Genomic DNA, 22901 nt, shown 5'->3' on the forward strand with positions numbered 1-22901 from the left:
TGGAGAGCAGGTTGGATATATCCCCCAACATGTTACTTAAGCAACATGTTGGGGGTGCACCCCCAACTATATATCCAATCTATTGCACAAATCAAGAAAAATCTTGATTTTTATAATTTTCTTGATTTGTGTAATAGGTTGGATATATCGCCCAACCTGTTGCTCAAGCAGCAGGTTGGGCGATATATCCAACCTGTTGCACAAATCAAAAAAATTCATTAAATTTTGGTTGTATTTTAGGGTTAGGGTTTAGGGTTTAGGATTTAGGATTTAGGGTTTAGGATTTAGAGTTTTGGGTTTAGGGTTTAGGATTTAGTGTTTAAGAGTTTAGGGTTTAGGGATTAAATGTTTAAAGTTTAGGATTTACGATGGTTAAGATGTTTTGGTATTAATTGTTTAAAGTCTATGATGTAGGGTTCAGGTTTAATGCCTTCTCTGCTAGTTTTAATATAAAAGTTATTAAGTACTAATAAGCTCAATGATTATTTATTGTGTCTTTTTTTGACTTGCTAATCTATTTTTGTACATAAAAAAGGTATTCACCCTAACAGAGGGTATGGATGTGGTGTTATATAAGAAGAATGAAGTGGTGGCTTTTGGACGAATTCATAGTCTTGATCCTATGCATTAGGGAAAAAGGGAACTCATTTTGGGGCCCTGTAAGAAATTCACTATTTTTTGATTTATTTCTCTCCTAAAAGACCTCAAAAATAGTAAAATACGAAAACGTGGCTCAGATTTGTCAGTAAGGACTACAGAACTGTCAATTCAAAAAGGAATAAGATAATCTTTTGTCTGACTAACATGATTTTGTATTAAATATCCTCTTAGATTTTTTTTTGTTTACCAAAGATTCCGCATCTCTTTGGCCGACGTGTGCAGGTCTTTCATTAAGAGTCCATCACTGAACTTAATGATTGCAAGTTTTCAAAATATTCACATGGATACTGCCACACTTCCACGATTCATGTTACAAAACGACTATGAGATTGAAAAACAAACTTCGCAACCTGAGGAGCACAAAAAATGGCCGATACTAGTGAGTCACTATCTGAGAAGAAGCGATTACACCATCTTCACATCAACTTGGAAGAACAATATGCTCCAGCACAAAAAAGACGAAAGGATACGGTGCTGAATGCTCAACAGCGGGAAAATATGAGAAGAGAAGGGCTTCAACATATTGACTTATGGTGCGATGGAAGCATATATCCAAAATGTCAAGTAAAAAACTCTACACCTCCATTTGTCAATCCCACCACATTACTGAGGTTTGCCGGCGATGGACAAAATGGACTTCTTGGTTATATTTCAGCGTAGTCTGCATTTGCGGAAACGTATAAAATGATGTACCTACAAGAAAAGGGGGCCAAGATGGAGGAGATAGCCATTCGTGCAAAATTGGAGCAGCAGTTGCAGAATGAAATTGAGGAGCATTCAAAGAGTAAAAAAGAGTTGACAAGAGCAAGAAAGAAGAGAACCGTGCTTGGAGACAGACAACGTAGCAGGAAGATTAAAAACATTGCAAATTTGAAGGCTGGGACTGGTGGATGCAAGCGACGAATTCAGGAAGCAAGGTTAGATTGAAATTTATCATTTTGTATACTCAAAAAGGCTCTCTTCTAGACTATATCTATGTCGTTGATTGTCGCAAAATAAGAATGGAGGTGCTGAATAATATAGTCATATTGTGTTGTTATTACAAGAAATTATTGGAGCCTGCAAAAGAAAATATGGACCCGAACCTTCTTCCTGTTAAACAAATGAAAGGATTGCTTTCTTGCGGTGTAGCAAAAGGTTTGATTGAGGAAAAAAAATACAAAACAATCAAACGCAATGTTGTAGAGGACTTTGTATCCAATAATCAAGTTGATGGCACTATAATCCAAGAGGCTCTTGATGTTAGTGGAGTTAGCAGGAAGGGATATAGTTCGATTTTCCATGCGATATCCTCAACTTTGAAAGATCAAAGGATTAAACGAGTTTTACTGCCAAATCCAGCAACCGTGTGGAGGATAAGAGGTCATTTGAATGAAAGTATAGATGAATTTATTGGGCAATATATCCATATTGAAGAAATATTTCATGGTGTTAAAGGAACCACTGTGTATGATCCTTGGAACAATATATTTTTAGATCTGCAACAACTTCAAAAAAGAATGGTCGAGTTTTATGGAATAACATTTGAGGAGTGCAAAGGCATTTTGAAATTTGTTATCAAACTGGATGAGTGTGAGGTTGTAAAGGAAAAGAAAATGGAAAGAGTTACTATTACATTGATGAATGGAGCGATTGATACATCATTGACTGAAGCGAGTTCGAAGTATTTTAGTGTGCAGTCAGAGAAACACATATGGTGGTTAGGCTCGTTCCAGGTATGATCATGGGTTGTTTTATACTTGATTTTGGTCATTGTTTTCAAATCTGATATAGTAATACTTTTGTTTTCTATAATCTCACAGGTGAAGACCGAAGACCATGAAACACTAGATTGGGTGTTTCATCACACGGAAATACCAACAATAATCAAAAGACAAGTGCAAGGTGAGAATCTCCATGTTGCAGGAAAAGGTGATTTTCAAGTAGAGTGGCACATGGCCGGGGATCTTAAAACACTTAAGTGCATGTATAACATTAGTAAAGGAGGCAACTCAAAGTCTCCTTGTCTTTACTGCAAAGAATCAGCTCAAGTAATGGATTCAAAATGGTGGAAGAGAGCACCTAATAGAGATAAAGTTGACCCTGACTTCAAGGCCATTCTGGACATTCCACTATGTAATGTTCACATCTGCACATTGCATGGTCTATGTCGAATTATTGAGAAATTGGTATTTTTATATATTGGATTTGCTTGGAAACTCCGTCCCGAAAAAAATAGAAAGGATGCTCTTCAAGCATTGGAAAAAGTGTTATCCGATATAGATCTGCATGGAGGAGATGTTCAAATCACAAAGGATTTTAAAAAGTCTACCAATGGCAAGGAGGTACCAATCAAGCCCTCTATTGGTGGTGTTAAGGCAAGAAGATTCTTGTCTCGACCCAAACACAGTAAGCAAGTAAGGCAAGGTAGAGCAGTTTCAAAGATTAATTATGGATTGTGGAAGCAAGTCCATAATGCTGTGAAAGATCATGAGGCAGATGGGGAAGCACGAAATAGGAAGGCAGAGGTGTGGAGGTCTCTTGATCAACTCTTCATGTTCTGTGACAAAGTAACATGGACAAAGAGTGATTACAAGAACTTTGAGGAGGCAATTAAACATTTTGGAAAGTCAATGAAAGACGCGTGGACAACCTGCAATATAACTCACTACATGGTAAGGTTATGTCTTTTTCTTTTACTTAAGTGTGATCTTCTTTTTTTTTATTACTTACTATGCATTCTTATGTCTTACAGCATATCATATACAACCACCTTCCCTATTTTGTCAAAAAGTATGGATGCCCAGCTATTTGGTCTACCCAAGGCATGGAGAAGTCTCACTACATGGCACGTAATGCATTTTTTAGACACACACAACACTATGGAGGGAGTCAGAAGGCGAATAGTATGAAGGAAGTCTTCCAATGGTTTTACCGAGGCATACTACAAAGGCTGCATGCTAAAAGAAAAGTTGCTAGCTCCAAAATCAAGCTTGCTTTTCTTCTAGCCCAAAAGCAAAGACGAAGACAAGCTCTAGACAATTCAATTGCAGTAGAGAGACATAGACAGTGGAGGGAATCGAAGATATTTAGAAACCATAAATGGACAAGTAAACATGAATAGGACTCATTTGTAACTTATTGGTGTTATGTCCACATGTTTTCAAACTCATTCAATAGAAATTTTTTTAGTGGAACAAGTGACTCTTGGTGTTATGCATGAAAAAAATTTCAATGTGAAACATATGATCTGAACTTAATACAATTTGTTTACAATTTCAATATATTGTTCATTTAATATTTAACGACACCACTCTATGTAAATGTACAAATCATTTCATCATCAACTTATTAATCATTTATACAAGATCATACCAGATATCAAAGACTTTATACAAATCAGTTCAAATTTAATATAATGTTTGTGCTATATTCGATGACTAAATCCTATTTCTCCCAGGGCCTGTTGATCGGAACTCTCTTTTTGATCTTGATTGGAGTCTTTTTCTTCTTTATTGGCTTGATGTCGACTGTCTCTTTATCCTTTTCTTCAGCTCTCTCCACCTGTTGCTCTTCTTGGACTGTGTGGCCTGATGCAATCATGGGTGGCTCTCGAAACCTTACGAGCTGGTGTTTTCCATAGCCCTCCAGATATTTGGGGTCCTTAACACCACATGCTAATGCATAAGAAGTGTAAGACAAAAAGTAAGCGGCCCTAGAGGCCTGCTTATTCACATAATCTCCAAATATATCTATGGCAGACAACCTCTCTATCAAAATGATCTTTTCCTTTTGCCATGAAAGAGCATGTCCACCTAAAGCCCTGGACAAACATTTTAGGAAGTAAACAATGGCTTCTCCATTGTTGCTCAACTGCCTATGGTAAATCAAGATCTTGGCACTGCCTAGATCATGAATATAATGAGCTAGGCCTGACATTTTGCGAAACCCAACCTGCCTGCTTCCACTTGATCTCTGGAGGAATGTGTCATCCTCAATTTGTAGCTGCAACATATCAAAGGATTGGAGTGAGACAATACACAACCTACAAAACTAAAGTTAAGCAGAAGTCAAAGTATATGATTTGAAGTACCTTCTCATTTTCATCAGCAACAAGCAGTTCATCTTTCCAAAGATTTATCCCTCTCCCTTCTTGTACAGCCTCTTCTCTAGTCTTTTCTGTGTATAGTGCTGAGAGATTCATAGCTTCCTGTGTGAGCTGGAAGGCAGCTTCATCTGGCTCTTGGAACTTTTCAGCCTCTTTGAAACAAAATGAAAGGGCCTCTACAGGATCAAACATTGTTTCCAAAGCCAGTAGTGAATGGTCATCCTCTATGCCAACCTCCTTGTCAAGCCTTGAAGCCTGGGCAATAAGGGAAATGGCATAGTCCTCCCTCAAATCAAACATACACTCTATATCATGGAGGAAAACATAATCCTTTCCACCAATCAACACACCTGGAAGCATGGGCACTGCATAGTTGCTGCTCTGAACATCAAAATCTTCAACTGGCTCTGCTCCCCTCAGAGTTTTTTTCCTCAGTTGAACAAGGTCAAGAGCAGCCACTTGCAGCCCCTCATCCTGAAGGTTGATATCTTCTTCTTGCTCTGCCATTTCAGAGACCAAAGAAACATCCTCCTTTTCAGAAGCTTCAGATGTGTCTTCTTCTTCTGTTTCCTGCCCTTGTTCATCCAAAGACTCCTGATTGAAGACAATGTACATAAGAAATGCCATGCTCTCCTCTAGCACTCTGCACTTTCTGGTGTGCAAAGTACAGTTGAATTTATAGTGATCAGGCAGGCTGTCAAATCTTCTGCTCACATGGTACCTCAGCCTGTCATTGGAGACAATATGATTAAGGTGCACAAAAACCTTTTCACCTCCCACAATTCTTCCTGCCTCTGTCAGTTCTTTGAAGGCATCCCAATAGTCTGAAAGAAAATCTTTGTGCTGCTCCAGTACAGAGCTCATTGAGAACTCCATGTTGAAAATACTGTGGTATAAATGGAAGTTACTCTGAGCCTTGCATTTGTGAAGAAACTCAAATAGGAGCAAATCTGGAGAACTGTCCTCTTCTGGTTCCATTTGTTTTTTGATGGAAGAATCAGCACTCTGCTCCAGCCTCTTCTTTTTGCCTGTTCAAAAACTTATATACTATGAATTCTATATGCTGACATATGCAATCAGTGAATGCATTGTATATCACCAGATAATTCCTTCATGACATCTCATCACTCACCTGGTGATTGCTGTGGTCTAATTATAGCAGCAGAAAAGTCCAGCTTCCTCTTGAAAGGTGGGGCCTGGGAGCCAGCTGTTCCAAAACAAAAACATTTCTCATCATCAAGGAAGATTTTTACAGGGCTAAAGATAGCAAATTAATGAGGTAGAAGTGAGAAACAAATAATACACAGGAATTTGCAGCAAAATGCGATATGGGCTGTTTAGAGAATTGTAAACCACTCTCCTCGCATTTTGTTGCAAATTCTCAAATTCTGTTCATGTGCATGTCAAATCAAGAACTTGGTTCATCTCAGTGATTCCTGGACACTATGATCTCATATGCAAGAGAAATAATGGAATGAGTGAAACTATTCATGAGGAATGTGTCAACAACAGGAATTTGCAGCAAAATGCGATATGGGTTGTTTAGAGAACTATAAACCACTCTCCTCGCATTTTGTTGCAAATTCTCAAGTTCTGTTCATGTGCATGTCAAATCAAGCACTTGGTTCATTTCAGTGATTCTTGGACACTATGATCTTATATGCAAGAGAAATAATGGAATGAGTGAAACTTTTCATGAGCAAGGAGTCCACAACAGGAATTTGCAGCAAAATGCGATATGGGCTGTTTAGAGAATTCTAAACCACTCTCCTCGCATTTTGTTGCAAATTTCTTGTTTCTATTCATATCAACCTACAATCTAATTTCTAGGTAATTTACCACATTGTGGAAGAAAGATGGAGCTGAGTGAAGACATTGGGACATCAAAAATCCAATGGATGGAAGAAATAAATGTTGAAAAACATTGAAACCAAACTAGAACTCTGACCTTTTTTTTCCTTTTCCATGCTGATTGAGTTTTGCACTGGTAAATCTCCTGCTCTTTCTCTAGCTTGAACTTTACACTCTAGGTAACCTGGAGATCTGGCAGTACTGTCTTCAGGCAGGTTGCAGTCTGGATGGAGTGTGCTGGGTAGGAAAGGATCAGAGAGAAAGGATCAGGAGAGAGTCGTGGCAGGGATGAGAGATTGGAATCCAGGGGAGGGAAAAGTGGTTGTGGTATTGATGATGAAATCATGAATGGCACAAGTTCCAAGGAATAAAGTGTACTTTCACACGTGCCAAATTTCAAACTCCAAGAGATCTGGGTCCCATCCACACGTGTGAAAAACGACTAGATTCCACACGTGTGGGATTTAGTGATTCTTTAATTCTATTTGCACTTCTTTGTGGTATCCTGTTTTAGAACTCTTGCCCTCCAGTCTCTGCTCTCTTGCCTCCCTACCTCCATACTCTGCAGCATCAGCATCTTGTCCAGCAGCACAGAATCATCCTCAGCACAGATTACTCCTCAGCAGCACAGCACATCCACAGATAGATTCCAGGTCAGTAACAATGGGTTCTCCCCTTAGTCTCTGCAATCTTTTTGCCTAAAATAGAAAAAATACATACTGTATGGAAATGCATAGACTCAAACCAAGACAGAGAAATCACTGTAGGAAAGCAGATCTTCAAGTGTGATATTTGCATGTGATCTTCTTGCATAACCTCCATTCATACTGTATTTGGTTGGAGAAACATAGAAATCACTGTAGGAGTGCACCAGCATGTCATTTAAAAAATTTGCAGCAAAATGCGATGTGGACCTGTTTGAAATTCCAAACTGCTCATATCGCATTTTATTGCAAATTTCTCTATTTGGCTTCTTCCACCCCTATGATTGCCTTCTCTTTGTGAGAACATGTTCTGGTTTTTTGACTTCCATAGCTGTAATCTTCTTGCATAAACTCCATTCATACTGTATTTGGCTGGAGAGACAAAGAAATCACTGTAGAAGTTCACCAGCATGTCATTTCAGAAATTTGCAGCAAAATGCGATGTGGACCTGTTTGAAATTCCAAACTGCTCATATCGTATTTTATTGCAAATTTCTCTATTTGGCTTCTTCCACCTCTGTGATTGCCTTTTCTTTGTGAGAACATGTCTGGTTTTGTGACTCCCCTTAGTCTCTGCAATCTTCTTGCCTAAAATAGAAAAATTACATCCTGTATGGAAATGCATAGGCTCAAACCAAGACAGAGAAATCACTGAAGGAATGCAGATCTTCAAGTGTGATATTTGCATGTGATCTTCTTGCATGACCTCCATTCATACTGTATTTGGTTGGAGAAACATAGAAATCACTGTAGAAGTGCACCAGCATTTCATTTAAAAAATTTGCAGCAAAATGCGATGTGGACCTGTTTGAAATTCCAAACTGCTCATATCGCATTTTATTGCAAATTTCTCTATTTGGCTTCTTCCACCCCTGTGATTGCCTTTTCTTTGTTAGAACATGTTCTTCATGTCTGTGATCTCTTTCCAATCCTTTGTATGCAGTTTTTCAGAGTGATGGCAAGAACCAAATCAACTGCAAGGCAAGTTGGCAAAGGACCAGGTCTTGCAGCAACAGCAGCTGGGACAGGTTCCAAGAAGTTTAGTGTGCCTCCAAAGGGAAGAGCTTCACATGGCAGGAAGGGTAAGCCAATGAGCTTGCTCAAGCAAAAGGCCAAAAGATTGAATAAGGGTGCAGGTGTGCTAAGGGAAATAAGGAGGCAACAGAAAGCCATAGGTTTTGCAATACCCAAAGCCTACCCTTTCAAAGACTAGTGAGAGAAATTTGTGACAGTTGGAACCTTGGGTTCAGGTGGAATAGAACTGCCATTCTTTCCTTGCAGGAAATGGCAGAGGATTACCTGGAGAAATATTTTGAGGATGCAATGCTTGTAGCAGCCCATGCTCACAGGGTGACTTTGATGGCCAAAGATTTCAACACTTTGTCCAGAGTGAGATGGAGATATGACAAGCTGGTTCATCCTGTGGAATGGCAGGACATCAAAATGAGAGATATATTGCTAATTCCACCTACAAGGAAGGTCAAGGTTGATGAGGTAAAGGTTGTTGAGGTAACACACTCAAAGAACACCAGAGGGAAGGCTGCTTATGAGGACTCACTGAAGCAGCAAATAAAAGAAACAAAATCTGTTATAGATGTGGAGACTGGAAAGAAGGAGCTACACATACATAGAAGGTTGAAGGAGCTGGGCGGGCCCTGATGTAGTTGTACATATTGAGGATGAAGTTTCAGTCAATGATTTTGATTTGACAAAACAATGCTTAGCAGCATTGGCTAACAAGAATGAGTATTGCTCAGATACTATCATTCTTGCAATGCTCTAGTAAGTGTCTTTAAATTTTACATTTTTTGCAAATCAATCCTCCTTGTAACTCTTTCATAACCTACCCTAATTATGTTCTGATCCTATGTAGCATGATGAGAAGCTGGCTTCATCCCTCTGTACAACATACAGTCCATATTGTTGATCCAGCCATTTCTTCTAGATTAAGAGATGCAAAGGAGACTCCCATGAGTATTTCCAGCTGGTTCAAACACTGCAATTTTGAAGTAATTGACATTTTGCTACTTCCATATCATAGCAGGTATGTGGGTGACTACTTCTTTTAAGATTCTTCTTTAATATTGGGAACTCTTGTAGCCTTTCATTTTCTTATGCTTTTTTCCTTATGCAGTGACCACTGGAGTTTTGTGTCTATTGACATCCAGCAGAAGCAATGCTTTCTATTCAACTCTCTAAAAAACACACACAGAGAGCTGAAATTGTAAGTACTGTGTGTGCTTTTTGAACTCAAAACTTCATTATTTTGATACCATACTAACTAAATTATACATATTGCAGTTGTATTAGAAGGCTATTAGATGCATTGGATCATTGTCCTCCAAATGTCTCTCTGTTGGATTCAATAGAGCCATTAAGTCTAGAGGTAAAAAGTCTATTAAATGCTATGTCTTTGAACTTATTGAATAATTTTGTTTTGTGCTGATGCTCACAGTTTCTAACATTTTTTTCTAACTGTACAGACACCACAACAAAATGATTCAAGTAGTTGTGGATGGAGGGTGCTGATCAATGCAAAATATATACTTTCAAGCTACTTTGAAAAGGAACAGCCAGATCTGGTAAGGAAAAATACTTTTCATTTAGCTTGAAGATAATTCATAATGATACAAAGTGTTCTAAATTATCCTCTGCCATTGCAGATGAAAGAGGATAGCTTCAGCCCCAACTATGTACATAATTTTAGAGCTCATACAATTTGGAGGTTTTTGAGCTATGCCTCCCCCAAACCTATTGTAGCAGCTACTGTGGAGCTGGGTGAAAGCTCTAAAGTACAAGAAGGTGTCATACACCTTGATCCCACATATGAAGCACCTAATGTTGAGGACCAGAAGCCAATTGAGCAATCACAGAGTGCTGAGGAGGAGCATACACAGGAGCAAAGACTTGCTGCTGATGTTGAGGAGAAGGTGGAGAAGCAGCAAAGAGAGGCTTCTGGGGTAGTGGAGGAGACAGGATGGAGCACGGACAGGATGGAGCAGCAGAGAGAAGATCCTCCAGAAAATGTAGAGCAGCCTCTGGATGAAACTGTACATAAATAGAAAATGGATGTTAGAAATATGTTCTACAGATTCAGCTAAACAATTCTGTACAAAATCTTACTTGATTGAATACAAAACCTTTCTTTATGGAGTATGTGTGATCTCAATTTTAAAATTTTCTATGTCTTTGCATTTAACTGAGCTCTCTCTTCTTCTGAGTAACTGCAAAAAAGCAATATGAATTAGAGTGGTAAATTAAACTAATAGCAATGCTTAAAAGAGACTAGGATAAATCAGATGGTGTACCTTTCTGTTCTTTGTAGATAAATAAAAAGTCGTTTGAGATAGAACCTTCAGTCTCAAACAGAATGTCACTGCGTAGTTGAGCTAGGGAGCAACATTCTCTTAACGAGATATTGGCTACCACATCACCATTCTCAAGAACATCAATATCAATAAGTGTATTTTGTGCACCAAACGACTCTTCATCTTGGTCCATTGGGACAAGCTTTGAGCCTAGCATTCGACTGCGCTTGTAATAAAAAGAGAAAATAAAATTTTGTGATGCAACCATGTACTTCAGTTGCATAGAAGGTTGGACCACCTCACAAAACACTGAACTACATGTCTTCTTATCCCAACCTTTATCCAAAAATTGTGGCATGCATGCCGAATTTGTTGCTTTAACTGTGAACATTGTTTTTGAAACCTTTACTGGAAAGGTATTAAACAAGTCTACAAAAACTGTGAGAGGCATGCACAAAGAAATTTTTACTATCCTAGTGGCAATATTGGGCCTCAGAGCTTTCTGTACTTCTGTAAAAGGCTTCGCCCTATATGCCTCTGTAACACTAGAATGTGGGTGAGGCCAATCCACCGAATTCCACGCCGGAAGGTCTTGTTTTATTAATACACCATGTGTGTTAGCTTTGTCCAGCAACTGATAAAAATGATCAGTAAAAAATATACCCGATTGAGCTAGCTCTGTTGCACATCGACCTTGGTATTGTTGTTCTCCTATCGATCCATGCAGAACATCTATAAATCCCAGAATACAATCGATGTTTTGCCATGTCTCATACGATGAAGGATATAAATCTGAAATAAAACAACACAAGAATGTCAATAAGTTAAGAGAGAAAGCTTCATCTTAAAAATCCATACACCTCATGAAGGAAAAAACCACAATAGAAAAATATACAATTAGGCCTGTGTTGCGGAAGATTTTTTGGATAGTCTCGCAAGACAAGTTCTTTATGCATGTACACGTGCTGAATCAAAACTTCTTTCACAGATATCTTCCCTTTGGTGATTTTAAAATCTCGTACTCTTCCCTTCCACGATGCCAAGAAAATGTTTTTTGTCTGGGGTCTTTTTCTTTTGCTAGGTTGCATGAGCACCCATGCTCCTTTCGAAACACTAAACCTTTCCCAAGTTCCTTCTATTTTGACTGTACTTGAATTCTCTACCGACGAAATAGAAGAAGCAGGTCGACGGGGTAAGGATGTTTGGTATAATTCTGCCTTCGTAGCATTATCATCCACAGAGCGTCTTGCACAAGAACGGCCGTGGTTTTGGTTCACCATGGAGATTTTCTGAATCTGTAACAATAGCAAAGTAATGTAACTAAGATAACAATTTGAAGTTTCAAGAAAGAGAAAGTGGGCAAACAGACAGTTGACGAGAAACATCTTACTCTACGCCAAACAGGATCAAGGGAGCAGTTTTGGAAAAGGAAGGCTGTTGCACAATGAGGCAATGGTGTAGAATGGTAGACCTTTCGCACGAAAGGCGGCACAACACTTGAAAATTCAAAGGAAGGTGGAAGCGGGAAGGATCTTGTCAGATAAAATGTCAGTTTAGATTCTATTGTCTTGTCCAAAGATCTTCTACGAATAAAAAATCAATCTCCTCATTAATGTAGCACGCTTGTACTTACATTAAGTATTGTTTCTTTTTTCTATTTTCTCTTATTTTCGTGAATTTTCAACGTTACGTTGGCCTTCTATTGATTGGTTGAGAGCTTATTTTTCCAAACCGTAAAAGGCCCCAAAATGAGCTCCCTTTTTTCCTAATGAATGTATGTCATTTCCAACATTGTGGTGAGAGAAGATGTGTAGTCATAATCACCAACGTTGTAAATCCTGAAGTGCATTTAAAATATCCACATGGAGACTTTGAAACATTGGGAGATATCTTACAATGTGACATATTTGATATGCAAGCACACAGAATGCTCTGGGACCAAGATGAAATTGTTCCAAAGACATACTTTCAAGATATCAAGAAAACTTATTTTGGGGGGAAAAAAGTAGAGATGTTATCTTGCTTCGGAGAAGTTTTAGCAATTGGCAACTTTAAGGGCTATGCTCAGAGTTTTCTCTGTATAGTGGAGATAATTAAGTTGACTAGTGCAGGTGTCATTCAAAATGCAATGGATAGTACTTCACATCTAGACGTCCATAATACTACATCTCATCTACAAGTTCATAGTACTTGTAAATGGGGATTAGCTTTCTTGAAATCAAGTTTTCCCAAGACAGTTTCCTTCAATGTCATGGAAGACACAACGGAATATTATTAGAAGAAAAGGACTATAATACAAATGGGATCCAAATTGATAAGAAGCTATGGTAGTGATCAAGAGTATCATAGTGGCATGCTCACAGGTATTGAGGACATTATAGTAACAAATGTTGATGCAGAAAAGGTTTCTTGTATTGCAAGTGACTCAAATATACTCACTGGTATAGAAGACTTGTCTGGTGTTACAAGTGACTCGAACAGGCTCACTGGTATAGAAGACTTGTCTTGTGTTGCAAGTGACTCGAATAGGCTCACTGGTATAGAAGACTTGTCCTGTGTTGCAAGTGACTCGAACAGGCTCACTGGTATAGAAGACTTATCCTATGTTGCAAGTGACTCGAACATGCTTATTGATATAGAAGACTTGTCTTGTGTTGAGAATAATAAGATGGGACCACAAAGAAAAATACACTCAAAGATCGATGGGATAAGTGATGCAATAACAGGAATTGATGATATTAGTGACAATGATCATGATGTTACCACTCGAATGCAGGGCAAAGGGGGCAGAGAATCTGAGACTTGTCATGTTGTTCGTAATATTGTTGCTAGCATGCCAGAGAATATAGATGGGAGAATCTTGAGTTACGAAGGAGAAAGAGTTCAACCACAAAATTCAAGAGGCATTGGCAACAAATTGACATCAATGAACATGTCTACCAGATTGTCATTTCCAAGATATTATAAGGCATCAAATAATTCTCAAGCCCACATAGCATTTGATTATAGAGATGAAGATTCAAGGGAAATGGATTCGAGGTTCGATGGTCTTACAACTGGAAAATGCAAGACACTATTTACAAAAAGAAAGTATGTGAGTCTGAAGAGGCAAAGAATCATGGCATCAATTCCAAAACCAAAGAGACATGTAATGTTATCCGAGGAGAATATGGAAAGGATGCTTATGCGAGCTTGTTGCAAGAGACTTTGCATTAGAAAAGTTGGAAAAGATGATTGTGCAGCCATACGCCTTGGTATTTGGAGTAAGAGCGCCTAATAGACATAACTATCTTCTTCAAGAGTTTTCATGCTTTCTTCATCAAGGCACTGATCAAGATTTGAGCACAAGACACTATAAACCTAGATTGAAACCCATGGTTAATGGGAGACCCATTGGCAATCGAGGATATCAATGGTTAATTAGACTATCACATGGCACATACTGGACCATTTGGGCAGAGGTGAAAGAAAAAGTAGTTCATACAATTCATGGATATACCTACAAGCCTAAATGCCATGGAAGCACTATAAATGCAACCGCAACATTAAAGCAAGTTCTTGAAGACCATGCATTACCATAGCCTCATCTTCAACAAACAATGCTAGATGGACATGTCGAATGTCAACAACATCTTCCTTTGGGAATGACAAAGAAGGTCATCCTAGAAACTGTCAATAAAACTTTACAAGACAGAGACGAGAGCATGATTTCACGGTCAACCTTGTACAAAATTTGGCGTAGAGATTTTTGCCATGTCAAGACACCATCAAAGCAAAGGATGTCGAAATGTAAGACATGTGATGAATTTAAAGTGCCATTGAACATAGTAAATGTGAGCAGCAATGAGGAAGATATATTAAATGGCGATCAATCCATTTATGTCATGTGTAGGATGCTCGAAAGTTGTATGCTTCTTGGAGAGAGGAAGCTATTTCACATGTCGATAAGTCCATGTGCATCACCATTGATGGCATGGACCAGAATACAACAACTTTGCCACGATATAGACGTATCCCACTGGCATTGGATGGCAAACGTGGACTAAAAACACACTTGTGTGGAGTATTAGTACATGGTTACCGAATCTTTTGTGATGTATGGATTGATAGTTTGCATGACCATGATAGTAACCAGGTTGTTACATCAATCATGAAAGCAATAAGAAAATTCAGAGATGCTCGTGGATGTTTACCTGACACATTGTGAATACAAGCTGATAATTGTTGGAGAGAGAACAAGAATAAATATATATTTGCTTTATGCTCTATGCTGGTTGGTTTGAATATATTTGAAGAAGTGGAAGTTGGTTTTCTTCTTGTCGGCCATACACATGAAGACATAGATCAAATCTTCAGTGTTATCTCTGGTGAGCTGAAGTCAATGGATGTTTTGACAATGGAGGATATGCTATTTTGAATTGGGAAAAAAATGGATCTCGCAAGGAAGAATCAGAAGTGGCTATCTTAGAGAGGATGGTAGATTGGAGAGCATTCATAGAGCCACATTTACAAACAGGAGATGATGCCCTAATAGGACACACAAATCCACACTACTTTCGGTTTCACATGCATAACAATATTCCAGTGATGCAATGGAAGCACTACTCAGTAGATGGAGATCATTTATGGAGTGAGTCATATGCTTTATTACAAAGAATAATTCCATTGGAGGAAACTAGATTTGTTCTTGCAAAAAATAGATTGATTGAATGATGGAGGCAACCACATATCTTTTTCCATGTAGACATGTTGCACTTTTGCAAGCCATCCTTTCTTCCCAAACTTTAACTTCAAGATGCAGCCCTTCCACTCATGCAAGATATAACCTCTCTTGCTCTTGGGAAGCTTATGTGGACCTTTGGCCAATCCTTTCATCACTATCCAGTCATTCAAGCTATAGGTGCAAGGGATTCAGTCATCCAATGCATTTCTGGTGTTGTGGAAGGTCATAGCATTGCATGATCTTGTAGCCTTGCTCCTCACCATGCTTGCAGAGGTTACACTAGCAAGAATGGGATAGTCAATCTCCTACATATGGCAATACAGCTCCAACAGAGGCACAAAAGAGGGAGAAGGAGAGGGATAGAGCAGCACGAATAGAGGAGAGAGAGAGGGGAGAGGGAGAGAGAGAGAGAGAGGGGGGGGCAAGGGGGGGGGGTACCCAGCCTTAGATGGATCGACAAACAGAGAGAGTCAACCAAGTCCTCAAAGACATTCTTAGAATGTATTGTATGGACAAAAGGAGTCCATGGGGAGAGTATCTCCATTTGGTGGAATTTGCTTATAATAGCACAACTCTCAAGATGACCCTGTTCAAGGCCTCATACGGCCAAGCTTGCTTTTTGCCCACTGTGTGGTGTGATCTTGTTAGTAAGGTTGAGATTTGCAAAAATATTCTTGATGAAATACAAAAGGAAACTCAAAAATAAAAGAGCATCTTCGAATAGCCATCGATTGTCAAAAGAAGTATGTTGACAAACATCGAAGTGAAAGAAAATTTAAAGAAGGGGATTGGGTCTCTATCAAGGTGAAGGCTCATATGTCCTCAATTAAATTTAAAGGAAAGAGGAAAGTGGAACTGAGGTATCATGAAACTTTTCAAATCATAACTCAAATAGGCGATCAAGCATATTGCTTATAACTACTAGAGAAATATAAATTATAAGGTCCATTTCATGTTTCATGTGAGCTTGCTAAAGCAATATATATCCGATGACTCTCATATCCTAAAAATTGATGAAGTCATCAACTCTGATGGCACATTTGATATTGAACCGAAAGAAATCATTGAAGTTAAGTAAACCCCTTTGAGAAGAGAGTCATTTGGGAGTATTGGATTAAATGGAAGAGGTAACCATTGGAAGAAGCCACATGGTTGACTGAAACTAAGCTCAAGAAATAATTTCCCATTTTTCAAGGATGAGGACATTATTGGTCCCTTAGGAGGTGAGAGTGTAGCATACCCCCTTGAAAACCCAGGGAAAGAAGATGGCTCTGACCCCTGCTTGAGTCTCTACTATCTATTTGGACAAAAGAAAAAAAACAATTATGCTAAAACCCCATGAAAAGAGGATCTTGAAAGACAATAAATAGGTGCACTATTTTTTTTTAAATTTTATTAGATTTCTATAAGAAAGGATGAATGGGGGGGGAAGCATTAGAAGAGAGGAAAATTTCATGGAGAATTGCATAACGAACAAACTTTACCCTAGGCGTTGGTCAAGAAATATGCGGATGGGATATGAAATATAATAGGTTCTCCTATGTAATGACAAATAGGATCAAGGGGAGGGAGAGGTTTTAAGGCAAAGGGAGGTTATGGAATTGAGAGTAATGAAGAGATAAGGGAGGTAGATGATTTTCTTTTCTAGTTTTTTTCTAATCCCTTTGTTTTTGCATGCAAGGTATGTGAGGGACATGAGCCAAGACACCGAAGCTAGGCCCCCACACTTGCCTCAGTTACTCATGCAAACTTAAGCTAAGCCAAGGAGCCTAGGCTTTAAAAGAGGCTACAAGGTGAAGGTAAATGATGGGAAGCATCATCATGAGCCTGGACTACTCCTTTCCTCATTTGTGTGACCTTGAATGAGGAGCTGAGACCCTCAATCGATAGTGAACATCCATTAGGCTAGGAGAACCTTTTGGGAGGCAAGGTGCCCTATGGGGAGGAGAGTAGAGCCCTAGGCAACTTCCTAAAAACCAGGAGGTGGAGTAAGGGGAGGCTGGGAGGCAGGTCAACAGACAAAGGCCACAAACTGTGTGGAAAGAGACCACAAGCAACTCTTATGTAGACTTGTAATCATAAGCATAATGTTTTGAGTCATTGTTTCAAATCTGATTTATTATCTCTTGTGTGAACTCTCCTACTTTAAGGCTGCAGTTAGGTAATTGTATCGTAAACTGTAAGTATCTTCATCTCCATGCTAGGAAGTACTAGGAAAAGAACTACAACAATGCTCGTACTGGCTATCGATGATATTCCTTGCGACCTCTAATTAGATCAACATACTATCTCACCCGGCTAGAATGGAGTCCTTACTCTACAACCCTACAAAGATTCCAACGCATCTACCCATCGTGATATCTTCTTGTGCATTTAGTAGGGGTTGTGGACCTCTTGACTAGCGCTGGTTTGCTCTAGGGGCTCCTCCATGGATGTTTTTTATTGAAGCTATGCTTATATATTAATATAAAATCTTAGTGAAAGTTTATCAAGCTTATTTTTGTAGTTTCACAATATTGATAGATTGTAGTACACTTTTCTATATTTTCTTTTGAATTTTGAAGTAAGAAATATAATCTTGGCAAAAATTTACTTTCTTTTGCATAAAAGTTTCAAATCTTGTCGAATGTTTCAAACATTTATTTCTATTAGGGCATACAAACTTTCGATACCAATCATTACAAGTTTAGCTTCTTAACGAAACTAATTTGAAAAAAGCATCCATGGGCTCCTCCATGAAGATAAAATTGACATACAAGATTGCTGACTTGAGTAGACTGCTGACCTGAGTCAGTGACGTTCTTCTAAGTAGCAGTAGTTTGGATATGACTTCGCGATGGTGAAAGAACGTGCATGTATACTGCAATCATTGAACACAAGATCATTCAACACATTTAAGGATGACATAGCTTCATATGCCAGCATGATGACCACAAATGTATTTTGTGTGCAGGCAACGCATTGGACAAACTCCAACTGACTTAGATTTCTAGGATTCAATCGTAGCAGTATACAACAATCATTGAACACATACAAGGATGACATAGCTTCTTATGCCACCATGATGGCCGCAGCTATACTTTGACTCAAGGAACTGGCATGTCACACAAATTGCCTTCGCGATGGTGAAAGAACGTGCCTGTATACTACAATTATTGAACACAAGATCATTCAACACATATAAGGATGACATAGCTTCCTATGCCAGCATGATGGTCACAAATGTACTTTGTGTGCAAGCAATGCATGGGACAAACTCCAACCGACTCAGATTTCTAGGATTCAATCGTGCCAGTATACTATAATCATTGAACACAAGATCATTCAACACATACAAGGATGACATAGCTTCCTGTGCCAAGTTCCAACATGATGGCTGCAACTATACTGAGACAAAACTCCAACCGACTCAGATTTCTAGGATTCAATCACGCTTTCACTTGTCAAAGCCTCGGAATTACAATGTACTATAAGAAAAGCACCAACTTAAAGTTTACACAAGACTATTTTGAGAACGGCATCGAATGCTTGATGACAAGATACGATACAAATTCATCAACAGACATGGTCATCATTAACATTTACAAGTCACCGTCCACTAAAACTAAGCCGCTCTTAATGATAATTGAACGTACACTAAAAACGTTCGGAGAAAATGCAGACATATACATTCTTGGGAACTTCAACATTGACTTTTGTAGAACATCATCACAGACAAACGAACTCAGACACTTCATGTCTGGCAATCGTATGACAGAATTGGCACCCACAGGAGCTGGATTAAATGTGGACCATATTTGGACTAATTCACCTACAGACTCTAGCGACTATGGAACCAAATTGTGAGATCACTCTCTTATACACTACATTCACAATGGGAAGGCCACATTGTCAAGGAACCTTGTTTTCAAATATAGTTATAAAAAACCTTCAATCGCTCTCCAATGTGATAATCAATATTTTGTGTGAACACGAGGCTAAGCATCGTAGGGGACGCCGCATGTGCATGCAACTCTTGTTTTTTGAAGTTTAACAGAACAACACCGACATATTGTCAATCAAACCAACTGGACCGGTGTTGCACCATCCCATCTCCCTCCCGCAATCTTCGTTCATTCTCACTTTTCTATTCTCTTCGATCGTAGCGTACATTTGGAATTGCCCGCACACTCACGCATCCGCACTCTCTCACCCTGCTTTAATCCGTCACCTTTCATCCTCAATCGCTTCCCGAGTAAACGACACTGCAGCAATGAAAGCGCCCTCTTGCTTGCCGCCGTTGCAGACGTTTAGGAGCTACGTTGGGCAGGACTGAGGCCACCCCTGCACACAGCTTTTATGGCACGAGAATCTCTCTCCAAATGCAATTTCGATCTGAGAGGACGACGATTTGGACGTAGCAGTTAGCAGCCATAGCGTTGGAGGTTGAACGGAAATGAATCCGGATCCATCGGGACCATTCGTGTTGCTCATCGCAAGCAGTTGCTGCGAGCCTTTGAGCATCTGCAGGAATGAAGACGGAGCCGTAACGATCAAAATAGTAGCCATGATGTTCATTCAAGTTGCGTGGGCGACGGGGTTGTGGGGCGGCTGTCTACAGATAATGACACAGGCTGCCTCGGACGCTTGGCTTAGCGGATTGCTCAATCTTGTGATGAGTTCCTTTTCCTCAGGATTCGGCTTAGCCGCCGGCCTCGTGTACCTGCAATCTGAGTATGAAGCTCGTTGCTTTCCAGATGCATTGTGGAGCCGTTTTCCCTTTGCGGGGCTGATAGCGACGACGGTGGCGTTCTGCATCCTCGCCACTCGTATGTGGACACGCCAAAAGGCAGAAGCAGAGTCGACCCCATGCTTGCTACCGGATGTCGAAACTGGCGCTAGTGATACGGACAACGTCGAACAAGAAGATGCAGTCCAGCTTGACAGCCTCTTTTATTCTGATTGGTTTTGCACACGACAGGTCTCCTCTGCTGAGCACTGGTTAACCTACAGCTTGCTTGATTTCCAGAAGATTTTAGTGGAAGAGAGCCATTAGCACGACGGGATTTCACATCTTTGTAGACCGTCAATATTTGTGTTGACAATTATTTTCCGTGCAGGAGAGCCGTGCTAACGCGTACTCAGCCCTGATCGCAGTCTTCCTAGGCGCTTCGCAAATCCCCTGTACCATGGGGCCAATGGTGGCCGCTTTGACATTTCGGCAATTCTTCAAAGGACTAGCGGCAGTAGCCCGCGCTGCAACGCGCAAACAGGTGATCATTAAACAGCACCAGAGCCAATTTCACAACTACTGTTTGTTTGATTCGTTATTTGAAAGATTGGTTGATGAGAAATTACAAATCAAGATTGGTTGGATAGGCAGGACAGGTCTCCTCGAGGTTCAGGATGCAGCTGGCTGGCGAGCTGCTGTGGAGCTTCCTATCCGCACCTTGTGGGGTTGCTGTGGGGATGAGCATCATATCAAGCGCAGGCAAGGATGATGAAACTACTGCATTTGTGGAGGTCTTGTTGCAAAGGGCGGCAGCTTTCTTGCTGGCATTTGAATCGTGTGAGGATCTCTTGTATAAACACAATTGTTTGTGCGATCGAATCCGCTGCAACTTCAAGCCTGCAATCCGCGCTCTTTATTATCAGGCAGTCTTTCTTGGAGCTGGCATCATGCCCCTCATGGTGACTTACGCTCATGCCATACTCTGCAAATGGAGGGATCACATTGATCAACTAACATTGTATTTTCCTTTGCTGTAAGTAATGTAGGCTAAAATTGATCTCCATACAAGACCAGCAATCTCTTGCTTCTTGCAAGCATTTCCTGTAGATTCAGGCTCTCCTTAGAGTCATGTGTCCTTTTCAACTCTAAGGGGTTTCACAAACAAGTATTTGCTAAGGGGTTTCACAAACAAGTATTAAGTGAGTGCTGAAAAGAGGGTTTTCCCCCTGCAAAAATGCTCTATAGCTAAGGCATATCGAAAACATATTTCAAAGGTTTTACTTTGAATGCATATGTTGAGGGGTAAAGGTATCTCGAGAGACCTACATTTGCTATACTACCATCTAGCTCTTTTGCAATTCATAGTTGCATTTTTAGATTTGGAATGCATACATTTACATCTTATTTATATTCAATAATGATCGAGCTCAAGTTTTATAGTTTTCTTTATGTGGACCATGTAACTATGACTCGAAACACGATCAATACCCTATTATTAGATGTACTAAAGGAACGAATAGGATCACAGACAACATAGGCATAGTCTAGCAAGATCCAATTCTCCATGTAAATTTCAAGGGGAGTGTTTTATAACCAAGCTAGTAATGGTTAGGTACTGGCCCCTTTTTATACACTAAATAAGGCATTGCCTGCAAGAGCTAGTAACTTGAACTATTTAGACTTTAACATAACATGGAAGTCACTTTTGCTGTACTTATAACATATTGTCACATGGACTATGACCATATATCATGTATTCTCCCTTGAACTCAAATTCATGGTTGTCTCTTTTAGAATTTCCCAGTACATTCCCTCACAATCAAGAACATGCATAAGAAGTTTACTTAATTTAGAGAAAATATTTATTTATGCTCTAATTATTTAAAGTAATAAACATTTGTGCTAACTTGTGTGTGTGTATGTGTGACATGCATTATATGCTTGTGTGCTTCAACATGTGCATATATGTGTGCCACGTACCCATTCCTAGTTCAAGATTGAACTAACCACAATGCTGAACAAAGCTAATGCTTCAACCATTAATGACAAGATTTCAAATAATTGCAAGGCATGAAATCAATATTAGCCCATTGGCAAGTTCAAAATTTTCATTGCTTTCCAAAAAGCAAAAAATTATTACATAATCAATACAAGACTAAGGGCCATAATCCTACCATTTTTATGCAAGAGCTAGATTGCATTCCTAGGGGGGGCACTAAGAAATATGTAAGATAGCATGTGCGATCAACAGAAGGAGTTTTATATTTTTATGGATTTACAGAAAATATACATACATAAGGGGTTTTTTAATTCAAAAAGTGAAAATTTCCATACATACACTACAAGGCATAGGCCCTTTTCGGACGGAAGTGTCGACCTTTTTTACACTAAAAATTTTTTTTGATGGGTGTAAAGGTCGGTATTTACGTTGCTATAAGCATCGAAAAAGAACGGTCACTATATAAGCGTCGCTATATAGCGACACTCGTAAACATCACTATATAGCGACACTGGTAAACGTCGCTATATAATGACATTGGTAAACGTCGCTATATAGTGACGATTAATAGAAGCTAAAAAAAACATTAGTGGGGCTAAATAGGGCATAGGCCCTTTTCCATACATACATAAGGGGTTTTTTAATTCAAAAAGTGAAAATTTCCATACATACACTACAAGAGTGAAAATTTCCATACATAAGGGGTTTTTTTATTCAAAAAGTGAAAATTTCCATACATACACTACAAGGCATAGGCCCTTTTTTGATGGAAATGCTGACCTTTTTTATACTAAAAAGTTTTTTTTTGATGGGCGTAAAGGTCGATATTTACGTCGCTATAAGCGTCGAAAAAGAACG

The 22901-nt window shown here is 39.3% G+C and overlaps 1 protein-coding gene across 1 annotated transcript; it reads left to right on the top strand.

Annotated features, from left to right (window-relative positions):
• Positions 1-19768: 19768 nt before the first annotated feature.
• Positions 19769-20813, top strand: LOC147889263 (zinc transporter 4, chloroplastic-like). The gene is made up of 2 exons (XM_087392024.1): positions 19769-20293; positions 20433-20813. The coding sequence occupies exons 1-2, from the start codon at positions 19769-19771 to the stop codon at positions 20811-20813; spliced, it is 906 nt and encodes a 301-aa protein (XP_087248150.1).
• The last annotated feature ends 2088 nt before the right edge of the window (positions 20814-22901 follow it).

Source organism: Dipteris shenzhenensis, chromosome 20 (assembly GCF_047967505.1).
Source record: "Dipteris shenzhenensis isolate YYH24624 ecotype China chromosome 20, Dip_SZ_1.0, whole genome shotgun sequence".
Taxonomy (NCBI): Eukaryota; Viridiplantae; Streptophyta; class Polypodiopsida; order Gleicheniales; family Dipteridaceae; genus Dipteris; species Dipteris shenzhenensis.

What these genes read in the sequence shown, in the direction of transcription:
- LOC147889263 (XM_087392024.1), top strand. Translation starts at nt 19,769, where the DNA reads ATGAATCCGGATCCATCGGGACCATTCGTGTTGCTCATCGCAAGCAGT. An exon ending in ATTGGTTTTGCACACGACAG is followed by an intron (nt 20,294 to 20,432) that starts GTCTCCTCTGCT and finishes TTTTCCGTGCAG; the next exon opens with GAGAGCCGTGCTAACGCGTA.